Consider the following 16,216-nt stretch of genomic DNA (forward strand, 5'->3'; position numbering starts at 1 on the left):
TACTACAACTACTACTACTGCTGCTACTACTATTATTATTACTACTGTTACTGCTGCTACCGCTACCATGCTACCGCATACCGCTACTACTACAAATACTACAATCACTGCTGCCAATACCACTACTACCACTACCATGACCACCACTACCTTTTGTTTTTTTACTGATATAACAAGACTCCTGATATAACAAGGTAATTTTCATGGTCCCAAGGACCTCATTATAACCGGGTTCCACTGTACACTTATGTACGAGTTACCAATTTGAGATATAGACTCAATAAAAATTCCTATTACCATCATGCGTTGCTAAAATGTAATTTCCCATATATTTGTTAGCCCTCTATGTTTTGTTTCACTCATAAGCAAATTACCATTAAGGTTTAGAGACGCCATTTAGAATTGATCAGAGGGCCGGAAAATCACCTAGAATTAGCCATTTTGTACACAAAAAAGCCTAAACTATGGTTTGAAAATAACTCGCCAGGGCCTCAATTCAGGCTATTGCCTAAAAACAGCCATCCCTGAAGATTGGGTTTCTCAATGAAACTAAGAAATTGTGATGACTAACTTACCAATATACCTCTTCCCAACCACATGGGTGATCTTTTGGAGGGAGGTTGGGAGCTGGACATCCCACACGACCTCTGCTTCGAGGTCAGAGGTCGCGATCCCTGAGCTAGGTGCCAGTCTGTAGCCAGCGAGTTTGCCGGAGTCCGTGTCTGCAGTGAAGAGATAGATGCTGGAGGAATGCTCCTGTACTAGTGAAGCAGCGGACGATGGGACAACATGCACCTAATGAGAAAGAATAGGAAGTATGGGAAGATTTCAATTCTGGTAAAGGTGATACGAGCTTCCTCGTTCTTTTATGACATTTTGGAAGAATATCATGGCAGAAATGAACCCTAAAACTTATTGTATTTCAAAATCCTTCCTAACAATGGACAAGTAAATACAAAGAAGTCATACTTTAGCCCAAGGGTCTTAACAATATCTTAGCATACTCCTCAACCCTGTGCTAAAATAGTAATCAGTGTCCAGATAGACCACAACCTTATGGCTATGCATAATCATAAGGTCATTCCTTAGCCCCAAACCATAACCTTAAGGCAATATATCTAAACCTTAATTCTAGACTGTGTACTTATACTGTAAATTGTAATTAGAGTCAAATTAAAGCATACCCCTCACGGTCATACGCAAGCTCGAATCACACATTTAACTGAAGACTATACTATAAGCGGGGTAAAGCCCAATGTCTTAGCCTTTACCTTAAGGTCATACATCTTAGCCTTATGCCTCAAACATGTACTTACATTGTACTCGGTGTCCAGATAGAGCATGACCTTAAGGAACTGGTCAGTCATGAGGTTAAGCATGGTGACCTGCTTGACCTTGTACGGTAGCTCGGTCCCCAGTGAGCTGCTGTCGGATGTAGGCTTACCAGTGATGGGGTTAAAGGTGAAGGAAATAGCCTGGCCAGTCATCTAAACAAACAAGACATGAATGAAATGAATGATAGTCAGATATATGGACAATGATGCTTGTAACCCAGTAAGGAAAAGGCTTATGAGATACCATAATTATACAAATACTGATTGCTTTGAGGGGCACGGTTCACACTTAATAATAATAATAATAATAATAATAATATGTCTTGTTTAGCCAGGGTAGCCTCATCAGTATTCATACTGTTCTTCCTGAGGGCCCTGCAATCAAAATATTACCCCGGTCATCGGATCCAGGCTTACCCGCAAACAATGTATGCACATTCTCCACTCCCTGGGAAGCATTCCAGCCAGGCGTCATTCTTACATGCGCACACTTGCTAATCTAAGCACATTAGCTTTCGCATCCTACTTATTGCCTAAGGTGATGTTTAAATTGTACTGTGCCCCTCACCTTTGTCTTGGGGCTTTGTACAGTTCTGAGATCACCGAAAAGCACTAGTTTAATCGTGACCCCCAAAACTTGGCAGTTAATATTTGTGTTATATACCAAATCACCCTATGTAGACTCTAGTAAAAAAGATATTTTGACAAAATATGTCACCCAAAATGTTTTCATTTTTAGGGAGATTCACCAGTCTAAAAGAATGTGCATATCCACTGCGTGTATCCATTGTTAACTTCATGCGCATATATACTGCGTACTTGCAAAGAATCTAATTTCAGATTTAGATGATTATAATTTGTTCAAATTGGCAACAATATAAAATTAAAGTTTACATCAAATTTTGATTGAATTAAAAAAATTGCTGCTACTCCAAATGAAATTAATGAATAGAACGGTTTACTAACATATTCAAATTTCATGCATACCTCTTTACGCAAGGTTGTTCTTGACAACCTGAAAATGGCCTGAATATTGTCTGACATAGCGACGCAGAATGTATAAAGACTGGATTGTAGTTCATTCATTATTAACAGGTCAATGGAATACCTTGTCACTAGGTCCCCAGGAAACAAACATCCATTAAGTTGAATATATTGTTCAACCATTAAGTTGAATATATTGTACGCTGGTCTATTAGTTTGTTTTGCTATTAGTGTCAAAGATGAATTACCATGTTCTTTCCAACCAGGTTGCACTGAGGTGGGTTGGGAAAGTGAGCTGTGGTTCTCTGAACGAACAGGGGCATGGAGAGTTTGCCTGAGGTTTCAAATGGTGCTAGGTTGGGAAGGAAATGATCCCACACGATGGTTCCATCCTTGGAATCCAGACCAAATATCTGAAAAATCAACATTCGAAATAAACATTAAGAGACAATGGCCATACTAATTCAGTAGACCAGACCCTGGGTCTAAAATCACATTTGATAAAGGAAAACCCAGACCTCAGACTATCTCCCTTAGTTAAACCCAGCATTAAAGGGCAATCCAACCCATGTAATAAGTTGATTTGTATGAAAGCAGACAAATAACAGAATCAGAATGGCAAAAGTTTGAAATGAATTGAAACAATAGTAAGGAAGTTATGAATGTTTGATATATAAGATCACTAAGTCTATGCGAATCTCAAATTGGTAGCTCGGTCAGTGCATTGAAACGTAGGATGTGGATAATTCTCCCATTTGCTGTGTACAAAAAAATCATTAATTTCTGTTTTTCTCGTAACTTCCTTCTCCCTTGGGGCACTACTCATCATAGGTCCTCTAAAAAAAATAAGACCCTCCTGAGCAATGAATTTTTGAAAAATTTAAATGTTAGTCATTTTATATGTTGGAACAGATGGGAAAGTAGTCCGGCACTACATCACATTGAAATTACTGCTTTAGTCAATCTGAAGTGCCCATACATATATTGATTACAACTTTCAAAAATTCATAACCTTCATATATTTAGTTAAACCTTAATCCATTTTCTTCTCTGATTTGTCTGCTTTCTTTTAGGGTAGCTGTCTTTTTGGGTTGGATTTCCCTTTAAAATATTGGGAAAGTGTGGACCAACGATAGACAGATAAGGGTTCAGCATCAAAGTACATTACACAATCAGTCACAATAATAAATTAAGATTAAAAGTGATTGCTTGAAACAATGAAGCAATTAAGCAAATCTTACCTTGCCAGACTTTGTAGCGATCACAACAACTTTGTGTAGATTGAATTCATCCCTGGTGAGATAGTCTTCGTCATCGTCTTCCTCATTGTCGTCCTCATTGAGTAACCTCTGACTGGCGTGAGTGATGGCAGCATCAACCTTGTGATCTCCGGTATGAGAGTCATGGAGATTCTCTATCTTCTTCTTCAAGTGGGTTACGTAAGACTGGAGAGCAAACAATACATCAAAGATATTACTGAAAAAATTCACAGAATTATTCATTCTCTTTTCTAGTAGCCTTACCAAAACCATGCTAATATGCTATGAAGAACATTATAAACCTCCAAACCTTATCTGTGAAATGATAAGGAAAAGGAGCACAAGACCCTGTGATCTCTGGTATGGGAGTAAAAGAGATTCTCAATCTTCTTCTTCAAGTCCATTACATAGGAAGAGATGAGAAACATCAGAACAGTCATCCTACTGTAATAGTGCACACTACTGACCTTAAAACCATCCCACAACTTTTCTTTTTAGGCAGTGTTGGGCAGGGGTGTAACTAGATTAATTCTTTTGGTAGGGTAGGGAGTGCTCTCACTGAATTTCCAAAACATTTAATGAAATGATCGCCTAGACATTGTTTACAAGCTCAATACAAGCCATGGGCAAGACTTGAATCCAGAATTCACCATCATCTGTACCAATGGACTGTGAGTGAAAGACTATCATGGATGTTGAGTCTGAAACCAATCTTACAAATTCTGCAATTTCCTCCATTTTCCTCTATAAAATTGAAGTCCCATTTTCTGTTGGCTTTAACCCTTAAAAAGGCTGAACTATTTTGGTGGATCCCCCATCTCCTGGTAGCTTGAACGTGGCATCATGAAAATGCTGAAACTTGGCACACAGGTAAGGAATCTTCTAATGTATAAGCCTCTGAAATTTCATATCTATATCACAAAACGTTTTGGAATTATCGCTAATTAATTACTCACACGGTTGTATATTGACGATTCAGAATTATTGTATTCAATACAAACACCGCTAATGACCGTGAGTCAAAATTGTATAAAATTTGATATTTAAACATGCAAGAATCTGGCCATAAAGTTTTGACAGCTTATTGGTAAGAAAGACCTGAATAAGGTATCTCACCTGAAACTGGGCGAACTGTGTAGCAAGCCTCTTGGCGAACATGTTGAAAATATTCTCTGTGAGCAAGAGGAAAAGAGAAACAAAAGTGAGTTCAACAATCTAGAGATATATCAGTCACAAACTAACTTAAGAAAAGCTGACTGGTTCGACCGTATGCAGTGAAGTTTGAGAATAATAGTCAAACATAAACTTTAAAGAGTCAAAGTTTGAATTTTGCTATGGTGTTGCCCTGTTGAATCAATCATAAGATACATGTTTCATCCCAGGCATTGTTCCATGAAATAGCCATTAGCACAAGTTTGCGGGCATTCCACTGAAATGTGTGTTCCTTTCAATATATATTTTATTTGTTGTACACAAATTACTATTTTAGGTGATTGGTATAGAGTTTCAAGAAAATGTTTCCTCAATAATAGCCTAAGAACAAATTTCTAAAGTGACTCTTGACTAGAGACTCGTGTTTACTTACCTCCTTGCTTTCCTCCGAACTCATCCTCAAACCTTGCTTCTGTATCTGAGACGGGTAGATCTACCAGCTCGATTGAAACAGCACTGGCTAGAGACTCGTCCCTCAGCCACAGGACCTCTTTCTCACCTGCAAGAGAGAAGATTGTTCCTTAAAATACAGTTTACTTTGCATAACCTGGGGGGTATTTCATAAAGCTGTGCGTAAAGTTTCAAATGACTTTACAAATTATTTGAATATGAAGAGCCAAATGGGTTTTTCCTGTCATTTTAACAAAGTGTGACTGTATTTCCCATAATCTCAATTAATTGTAGCCAAAAATACACTTTGCATTAAAATGTTTTGTTAGTAATGATAAGGTTAATCTACATTTGCATATTTAAACTTTAGCTTATCTAATTAAAAGGATTTGAGAATCCTATTTAGCTCTTCATATTCAAGTCATACATAACTTTACGCACAGCTTCATGAAACACCCCCCTGAAGACCAAACTATGCAAAACATGTTATTTACACTTCCTAAGTTGAAATCAGTATTTTTTGCAGTCCAAACAGATTAACTTATGCAGAGTTAAATGTATATACATAAATGATCCGCACACATCATTAATACAGTCCCTTGAAAACGATTTCTCATAGAAACATGTACTAAAGGAACCTGTTTACAAAGACCACCTGCCAATAACGACCACTTTTGTCTCCCTTGGGTGGTCTTTATAGATAGGTTACACTGTACTAACAAAAATGGATGGATCTGCTGCATGCATAATTTCTGCCAGGCCCCTTGTATTAGTTGAAAGGGCACCCTGCTTAAAATTAATAATTGTTATTGTCAAAACTGAATTCTTCATTTGTTTGAGGATGGATTGTGTTTTGAAGGAATAACGATGCATTTTGCAACATTTCACTTTTGACTTGGCCCCATATCCAGGTGTACTGCCAAGTCCATGCAAATATAATCATTGCAAATGGGGAATTTTTGTAAGGAGGAATAAACAGGATTTTCAATTATACCAAGATCAAATATGATAATATAGTAAAAGAGAGATATCAACACCAGGGTTGGGCGGTAAATACCGGTGGCGGTAATTACCGGCGGTAAATACCGGAAAATACCGTCCGGTAAATAAGATGCGCGTCCAGTAAATATGTAAAAAACAGGAAATATGATTGTAATTCTCTATTTATTAATAATTTTACTTGTTTTTAGCCTCATAACTGAAAATATTGTTCTGAAATAATTAGCAGCACACTACTCATAGTAGGAAACACAAACACAAACAGATTTATAAAATCCTCACTGCATATAAAATTGTACACTACCAAACAAATGGCATTTTGTGCATATGCTAATTAATATGTATTCATGAATATGGTAATTAGCAACTGGGAACCAAAACCTTCATACAAGTTACTTTTATTGTAAAGTTTAAGATATTTGAATAAAATCAGTGAAAATTTGAACAAAATCGGGCAAGGAATAAGGAAGTTAAAGCTTTTTAAATTGACTAGTCACTAGAGGGCAATATTCAATTTGATGACATCATTTGTGGACAACTCTCCATGCCTTTTGTACATCAAATTTCATGTTTTTCCTTCTTTCTTGTGATTGAGATAATAGAATGCAAAATGACATTCTACTTCACATGTTATGAGATCCGATCAAGAACACAAATAAATAGGAAAAAAACGAAAGACTTGTGAAATTTGATGTACAAAAGGCATGGAGAGTAGTCCAGTACCGGTAAATACCGCTTGTTTCCCGGCGTCTGGGAAATAAGCCTCCGAAGTGGGAAATATGCCAACCCTGATCAACACTCAAAACACAAATTGCAGAACTATTTAGAGGGGTTTATTCATGAGCAAATATGATGTCAAAGTGATATTCTTATTTGACTGCCTAACTAACTAATGTTTAAACACTGGATATTGAGTATGCTCTCATTGAATGGAACAATATGTGCATGTTTTAGTTGTTAGGGCAGCCATCTTGGAATTGAGAGGTATCTAGGATCCTATCGGAAAAATACACACAAACAGACACTTACCGCCAACAACCAATGAGATCGCTTCATCTGCCGTCTTGATAAAGACCCTCCCACTGATAGTTTTATCTCGAAGCTCATAAATGTCAACACATATCTATTGTAGGAGAAAAGAGATGAAAAATAGAAACATTTTTACTTAAAGGCCCACTGCACTACTTGCAGCTACTTGCGCCCTCTATATAACAAACAATGCCTAATCGGTGACCATTGCTCCCCCATGATCCTCTTTTTCTTATGTTAACTGAGAGCTGAGTTGATGAGATAACCACCTGTCCAGTGACCTTGCAGGGCAGTCTAATCCCTCCTATAAACTACGGCAGATAAGCTTTAATCTACAGTCAATATCAATGGATTGGAAAAAACGGCTCCCACTTGCAAAGACAAGGAAAAACAGCCATACGTTGTAGATTTAGTTAAATTGGCCATTCATTGTAAGTGAAATCATATCATGTATTATGCTACATTCATGATTAAGGATATAAGCACAAAAATTTTTCTTTTTTAGGTGGTCTGTCGTTTTCGACAGATCACCTATTGTTTTCGTCAGAATTTTCTTTATTATTATTATTTATTTATTCTTTATTTTTATTTATTTCCTACACTTTTTTGTGCCTAGGATAACTCAAGTTCGGTTTTGTCAATTTCATTCAATTTTGGCACAGTCATAGGTCATTGTCATGAGACGTGACAGGAACATTTTCAAGGTCATCAGGTCATCGTGACGTCATCCAGGCGCCATTTTGTGAAATCCCATTATCCATCATATCTTCATGATGCATAAGCAAAGGTCATTCATATTCATATCACATATACTTCAGGTCAAGGGTCAACAAGTCATGTCATCAAAGGTCACATAAAGGTCATGACGCGCACATACGCGCGCGTCAAAATTCTAAAATGCTCAAAATCACTTAACTATTAAACGAGAGTACGAATCAGGTCATTTTAAGCATTTCAAAATTTTCCGTCCGTACGTGTCCCCGCGCACGTTGTGCGCGCTCACAACGCGCGGAAAAGGTCAAATTCAAAATGTTTACATGATTTAGATTCCTCTTACCGTATATGACAATTTACATTAATTTCAGTCACTCTTGACCTTTCATAAGGCCGTGAGCGCGCGTCAAAGTTCAAAATCCGCGCGTGCTGCTATGGGAAATATAATGCAAATTTGATCAAATACATGCCATTTTAAAAATCGAAATAGCTCTTCACATAGTCAATTGACCCCCAACTTTTATATCATGGTTGGAAAAAGCAGGAGTTGGAGATATGATTTCATGTCTCATTTTACCCTCAATTAACTCATGACGTCATCATAATGGCCTCCAAACTCAAAATTTCATTGCATATTATGACGTCAGCATATTTACGAAAAATTGATTGTATCTATGTAAATATTGATCGATTTTCTTTCAAATTTTGATATGTTTTAGCTGAGACAATTCTCTACAAATGCAGTCATCACAAATTTTCATTTTGACGAAAGCATCATGGCGTATTTTTGCGATTAAAGGAAGCATGTCTATTTTTCACATTTGGGTGTATTCTCTATGGGACATGACTTTTTCTCAAAACTGGATTCTACATTCCCGTCTTTCACGAGCAGCATTTCCGTCATTTTTGCTGAGCTTCGAGTATGTTGTAGCTGTGACAATAAGCTATCACAAGTGTGCCCTTTATTTCTCGATCAGATGCCGGGATCATGCTCATATTTCACTTGCAAAGTGGGATTTCAGAATTTCATTTTCCGTTTACATGTAATCGCACAATGGGAAATGTTTTGGTATATCGGTAACGCACGTGACTTCCGACCTCGAGGTCCCTGGTTCGAGTCCGGGCGTCTCCAACAATTTTTTTCTTCACTTTTTTTCTTCTTTTTGACCTTTCACTGATCATAAGAATTGAAGACAGACCACCTAATTCGTCCCCATGAAGAATTAAATTTCTAGTTTCTTTTTCTTCTTCTTTTTATCATCGATACCTGAAATATATTTTGCACTTGCATCTTTTGTTCCCAATGAAACTGCATGCAACCATGCTTACCAGGATTTCCTTTTTCCTCAATTGTCATATTTTACCCTTATTTACCTTTTACCGTAATTTTATTCAACATGTCTTATTGATTTTAATGCCTATTTCTTGATCAGCCTATGCGGTTGCTTTAATTCTATTTATGATACTCTAATAATGTTTTTAATGCGCATCTTGATATGGCATTGTAATCATAAACTTTCGCAATTTGGCCTTGCGGCCGCGAGGAAAGTATATTAATAAACCATTTTGAATGAATGAATGATTAATTTCGCTGCGAACGCTACAAAATCCCACCTCATTGTTCTTACCTGATCTGCCAATCCATGGCTGCCTGGCAGGACAACATCATTACTGTAGAGCTCTTCAGCTCCTTCTTCCAAGTACGAGGATCGTAACTCAATCACCTGCAAAATAAATTGTGATCAAGCAAACTGACCGAGATAAAATACCAGGCAGCGTTGCACGAAACCATCGTAAAATTCACTGACATCCCATTGAAAATCGTGTATTGTAATCAACACATTTCAATGGGATGTCGGTGAACTTGTTGCTAATGATGGATTTTTTTAAACAATGCCCTAGTCTTTTCTTCTGTTGGGCAGAGAATATTTCTTTGAAATCCTATTCAGGTGATCATGATCGAACGCCTAAAAAAAGCTTTTTTGGAAAATGAAAAATATGTTATTTGTAAATGAATGACAAGTGAGTGTTAACAAAAAGATGAAAAACAAAATAAAAACATCTGCAACAACCGCCCCCTCTACACATATTCCCCCCCCCCCCTTGTGTTTATTACTGTCATTGGGTTTTGCCACATTACTATTTTTAACATTTCTATAACCATACCGGGTGTGGGCAAAGCTTGAGTAGTATGAACTCACCTCGTTGTTGCTACTAGCTGTATTGATTGCGTATCTCTCCCCTACCACGGTACCGCTCACAGCTGTAACCTAATCGGAGATAAACAGTGTAAGGTGCGAGGCAATGTGGTTTGAGGCATGCCAAGGTATAGGTGACAGTGGGGCTCTTAACACATGTAAATCAACTGCACATTTGAAATAACGATTCTGATTGGTTAATAGTCAGCCTTGTTAACAATGTGTGCATGCCATAATGATCTTGATTGGCCATTACCATTTTGCAACTGATTGCAAACCTTTGTGTTTCAGGGCCTGGGTCGTATATTGATGTGGCTTTGAAGAGAAGGTTGAGTTGTGGTAAAGATGAAGAATTATTTGTGAGGTTTCTCATTCTTTACATGTCACTTTGAAAATATATGGTAGAAATGTCCCTTGATAAAGTCTTCAAATACACAATAATATTATTTTTCTGTAACAAGGGCAATCTATCTTTACAAGGAAATGAAGGATGAAAGAGTAACATACCTTGGGTAGGTCTTTATAGAGAAGGACGTTTTGACCTTTGACCTCCAGCAATGCATGATGGTCACTGCTTAACTGAAGGATGAACACAGACGGTCCTGAGGCTGACGGGAAGAGTTCACTGATAGAGAGTTTCTGCTCTGAAAGTTGCACCAGACCTAACCCCTGTAAAATTAAACATTTTTAGACAGTCTTCATAAAAGGGCAAATTTATGACTACTATATGTGCATGAGCACTTAACCCTTACTGTACTGGGCTATTTTGAGCACCTCCTGACTGGGGGGGGGGGGGGGGGGGGGGGGCCTGGGAGGCCCCCCCCCCTATGATCTCGGCCGTCGGATGTCCGATGAACACGAAAATTTGCATGTTTGTAGATATTTACGTAACGAACAAGATGGTGTAATTAGTTTTTTGCGAATATGCAAATTTTTGTCGTTATAGCCTAATTAATTATGCAAAATGCTAATTTTATGCATTTTACAGAAAACGTGTCAAACTTCACTTTTTGAACGTTGAAACTCATTATTCATATGAAACTTCTTTTCTAACACAAAATATTTATTTGGATGTAATTAATAATGATAATTTATGCAAATTTGATGGGATTTTCAAATATTTATTTTCTTATGTATTTTATTGTTTTTTTTATTTCTTATTATATCTATTGTTTTTATTTCTTATGTATTCTTTTGTTCTGGAATACATCAAGTTACTTTGAGAAACATATAAAAGCAATTCGATATCAATTCATATCACCCACTTAGGAAGGAATACATCTAAACCTGTATTCACATTTCTGCTTGTACATGAATATATGCAATTATAGCATATTTTTGATGACATGCGCATACTAATTGTTATGTAACACCTCACAGGTATATCCGATTGCGACGAAAATGGTATCAAAACGTGCGTAAGACTTGAGGGAAAAAAGTCATGAAACGACAATTCAAAATTTCAAGCGGTTGCGGCGCAATCTCCGAAAATGTCGAGGGGGGGGGCCTCCCAGGCCCCCCCCCAGTACAGTAAGGGTTAAACATTATTTGTAATAAGCACAGGATCTGTGGGATATGCTGTCATAGTTGTGTGTATGCCGGTAGGATTCTTGAGATATCATGATAATGAGGTTTTAAAAAAAATGGCTTTAATGGAAAAGTGACCTCTAAGATCTGTGACCCCATAATCTTATCATTTTTTGTCTCCCTATGGCAACACATACTATCATCAACTTTAAGGTTCATCGCACAAATGCTTTTAGAGATATCATGATAATGAGAAAGCAGGACTGACAGCCAAACAACCTGAAGACATAATACCTCCATCATCACCTTTGGTGGGCACAGGCATACAAATCTACAGCTTTCTTACTTGCTTTGAATAACTCTAATAATTATGTTTCAAAACATGCAAGAATTTTGGTAGCTTATATCAATTATTGGAACTTGTCAGTGATTACAGGTTTTCGGAACCAGGGTCCAGATTAAATTTTCCTTTAATTTCATCTATTTCAATTATTAATTTTCTCCAAACCAGTTACACACACATGTATGTAAATCTATAGAAAATACAAATGAAGACATAGAGGAGCACACTAGTAATTGACAAAAGGGTGAAATACTGAGTCAACTAGTGTATGGATGGGGAAAAAAACAAATGCAAAGGTAGCTTCTTACTGTTAATCCCGAGAACAATAATCATATCACATTGTAATGTTTACTTACAGCTGGAGATGTCGCTGAGAAGCTGCTCTGCTCACCAATGGTAAGATACTGCAAGGTACCAGAGGAGGGCTCTGAACATACAAAATGGCCGCCGGAGACGACGATACAGTTGGGTGCTCTGCTTGCCCACACTGCTGAGACGGGAGTCTGAAAGAAAGGAAGTAAGAATGGATTGCATTCATCAGGGGTGGATCCAGGATTTTCACGGTAGGACGCAGTTAGACCTTGATGAAGAACTAAATTAACAAAAATAAATATTGAAAAATCTTATACTATATTCCTTGAAGTACAAAGGCACTGTGCAACCTTCTACTCTCAAATTACAGTCATATTTTGGTATTTATGCTTCATTTCCCAGCACAGTGTTAACAAAAAAACCCACAATAATGCTTGCATAGTTTACAACGCAATTTGAAAGAGTGGAATGGATGAATCATACACATACGTACATGAGCATGTTCTCATACAGCAAATGCATATATGTGACAGCCACAGAGATGAAATAATTGAGAATAGAGTACATCAATTACAGCATGTCCAATATACAGCATACATGTAGCTACTACTACTCATAACTCAACAGACTCGTACTTATTACAACTTCTTTTTAATCATAACATTACACAGAAGGAACATACCTGATTGATAAGATCTCCGCTTTGTGCATCAAGCGCTGCAATAACAAAGTGCGAGCCTTCGACCACACCAATGACGTATACAGGAGAATCAGGTTCATCCTTGCTGAAGTGTGTCCACTGGAAGTCTAATGACTCACTGTACAGACAAGAAGAAGGAGAAAACAAAGAAAGATATTTTATATGTCTGTGGGTTCAGACAGGATGTTTGAGACACATTGCTACAACAATTGCTACATGGTAAATATCAAAAACTTTTACCAAATTCAACCCTGGCGAAACGCTATTGATTGATTGAAAATGGTTTATTAAACAGGATACATAGCAGCCCGAAAGCTGAAATGCATATTTATTCTTAATAAAATAGCAGTAGAATTGCATTTGAACTTACAAAAATATACATTAATCTCAATAATTTGAAAGCATAACATACAGTAGTTCGAGTCAGTACATTATAAGATGAATCATCCTAGGGATGTTGTTGTGTCACACTGAAGGAGGGAGAAGAGAGAGAGATATATACATGTATATATATATATATATATATACAGGACACAAGGTAGATAAATAAAAACACCGGAGAAGTGAATATTCCACTGACGTTTCGAGCATAGCCCTTTATCGAAGTGATTCAAGCATAAACAACAATATACAAAATCAAAAATATATAGGCGACGCTTGGTAGTCAAGATGCAAAGGCGCGTGAGAGTACGCGAAAGAAGAGAAAAAGAGATAGAGAAACGTCACAAAGCTCAAAAGTTGGACCATTGTGACGTGAGAAAATAGGAGAAAATTAGAAATATAGGGAGCGTTAGAAGAGCGTATCTCCAGGGGAGATACGCGGAAAGCAAAAGAAAAGGAAAAGAAGAGGCGCACAGAAAGAAAAATAAGCAATTGAAAAAGCATTATGACGTAATAAAGATATTAAAGTTCAACAAAGTTCAGTGTGAGTTAGGGAAAGATCTGAAAGTGGCGTTCATCCCGTCCGGGTGGAGAGTGCCAAGTTTGAAGATTATCCTCTCCTCCATCAGCTTCCTTTCTTTCTCATCTCGGCAAGATTTCAGCACACATACTTGAAGGTCATCAGCATTATGATCTCCGATGTTGAAGTGGTGAGCTACAGGTAGTCCGGCTGTCTTCAGGCGTATGGAACGCAGATGCTCCGTGATTCTATCGGCTAGGCGTCTCTTTGTCTCCCCGATGTACACCATGGAACAGCGGGTACATGTCAATCCGTAAATGACATTAGTGGTGGTACATGTGAATTCTCCTCTGATATGCCAAGTTCCTCTGGGGCCCACCACATCATGGGATGAGACATGGGCGCAGGTCTTGCAACGAGGACGCTTACACCGAGTGGTACCAGGATTAGTGATGCTGTGGGGTATCTGACTGGGAAGTCTTGAGCAGACAAGTTCGTTTTTGATGTTCTTCCCCCTCCGGTACGCCATGATGAATGGGTTGGTCCCAAATACACTAAGAGTCGTCTCGTCAGCCCGGAGGATGTTGATGTTTTCACAGCAATTCGCTGAGATGTATGGTTGTACGAGAGTACAAGAGGGGTGCGGGAATTAGAATCCTTACGTCTCTTAGTCAGAGCGTCATGTTGTGTGATTCGGCTAGCCTTCATCATTCCCCCTTCGACGATCTTGTCGGGATAGCCTCTGTCAGAGAAGAAAGTTCTCATCTCCTTCGCTCTTGACTTGAAATTAGTGTCGTCGCTGCAAATTCGTCTTAGTCTCAGAAATTGTGAAAAGGGGATGGCCTTCTTACATGATGGGGGATGACAAGAGTCGAACCTGAGATATGAATGCGAGTCCGTAGGCTTGTAGTGAATATCAGTCGCAAGAGTGTCACCCTCCACACTGACTGTAACATCAAGAAATGTTATAGACTCATCTGAGATGTCATGAGTGAAACGCAGTGATCGATGATAACTATTCACGTACTGGATGAACCTCTCTAGTTCGTCTCTAGTGCTCGTGAACACGCCTATGTAATCGTCGATGTAACGCTTCAGGAGAACCGGTTTAGGATGTTGATAATTCTGTAGCATTTGCTCCTCAGGCCGTACGTGAAAACATCAACATCCTCCGGGCTGACGAGACGACTCTTATGGGGCGTTGCAAGAAAGTTGCGTTGCAATCGATTGCAAATATCAGTTGCAAAATTTGCAACTGATATACAAACGCAACTTGCAATCAATTGCTACTTTCTGTTGCAAGAAGCTACTAGCAATCAAATGCAAGTTGCAACTGATTTGCAACTGATCGGCGTTATTTTGTATTTGTGAAAACGACTGGATGGCCGAGCCTAGCAAATTTCTCAATTTTTATGTGCAGGATCAACTTGCTGGGTTGCTGTCTGCTGCAGATTCTTTCTTTTTTTGACTGTGCCATCATTTTGATTCTGAGCAGGGTAAGTGGAAAAATATTCAATTTCGATCGTATTTGTGCTTAATCATGTATGATTTATAGAAAACTAATATTATTAGCTTATCTCTGGAATAAATTTGTCTTGAAAAAATGGAGAATATTTAGTATATCGCTGGTCGAATTTGGGGGTCGCGAATACTCCTCTGACACTCATTTCCTTAATTATTGTCCCACATGTAGCTATTGGTGTTTTGTTTGCATCTCGCCTTCATTCGCTGCTATTGCAGTGCTAGTTAGATCTAGATCTAGTTGCTGTATTGTGATTGGGGGGGGGGGGGGTTCTTTGCACTTGTAACATTTGACGTGGAATTGAACAAGAAATTCTCTCTCATTCCTCTAATGCTTAATCTTATATTATTCCTGACAGGCTACATCATTAAACTTAAAGTCTGTCAAAGATTATTTAAAATCGGAAAGAACCAGGGCATTTTCAGAAGAAAAGACCATCATTGTCGACAATGGCTAGAGCCAGACTCAAGAATTTCAATGTCATTTTGACACACTGCAAAAAACAAAACTGTGATCAACTCCTGGCAAACTTATGACTATTTCTATGACTATTTCACATTATATACCTCACTTAAGTAATCCAGCCATCTGATTGGTCGAAATTGCATTCATAAACTTGAACTGTTCCTGTAAAATTCCCGGTAACCATGCATAAAACATTTAATATTTTTAATAACCATGGTTATTAAAAAAATAGGTCAGCCTCCATGGTTACCCCATAGGTTTACATGTTAAAAAATGGTTTGAGCGATCGAGGATACCGTATGTGTGCGAAGGATTGGTCGGTAATTT

At 38.0% G+C, this 16,216-nt stretch overlaps 1 protein-coding gene across 1 annotated transcript in view; it reads right to left on the minus strand.

Moving 5' to 3' along the window:
• LOC584675 (ER membrane protein complex subunit 1) overlaps positions 1-16,216 on the minus strand; it is a 37,019-nt gene that overhangs the window by 5,807 nt on the left and 14,996 nt on the right. The window contains exons 5-16 of the mRNA XM_030987246.1: positions 12,984-13,119; positions 12,346-12,492; positions 10,627-10,788; positions 10,123-10,191; positions 9,550-9,645; positions 7,208-7,301; positions 5,163-5,288; positions 4,694-4,749; positions 3,560-3,763; positions 2,567-2,731; positions 1,317-1,487; positions 576-795 (exon numbers count right to left, since the gene is read on the minus strand). Of these exons, the coding sequence (XP_030843106.1) occupies positions 576-795; positions 1,317-1,487; positions 2,567-2,731; positions 3,560-3,763; positions 4,694-4,749; positions 5,163-5,288; positions 7,208-7,301; positions 9,550-9,645; positions 10,123-10,191; positions 10,627-10,788; positions 12,346-12,492; positions 12,984-13,119 (1,646 nt within the window). The remainder of the gene's footprint in view (positions 1-575; positions 796-1,316; positions 1,488-2,566; positions 2,732-3,559; positions 3,764-4,693; positions 4,750-5,162; positions 5,289-7,207; positions 7,302-9,549; positions 9,646-10,122; positions 10,192-10,626; positions 10,789-12,345; positions 12,493-12,983; positions 13,120-16,216) is intronic.

This window comes from Strongylocentrotus purpuratus, unplaced genomic scaffold (assembly GCF_000002235.5).
Source record: "Strongylocentrotus purpuratus isolate Spur 01 unplaced genomic scaffold, Spur_5.0 spur5_scaffold_16, whole genome shotgun sequence".
Lineage (NCBI taxonomy): Eukaryota > Metazoa > Echinodermata > Echinoidea > Camarodonta > Strongylocentrotidae > Strongylocentrotus > Strongylocentrotus purpuratus.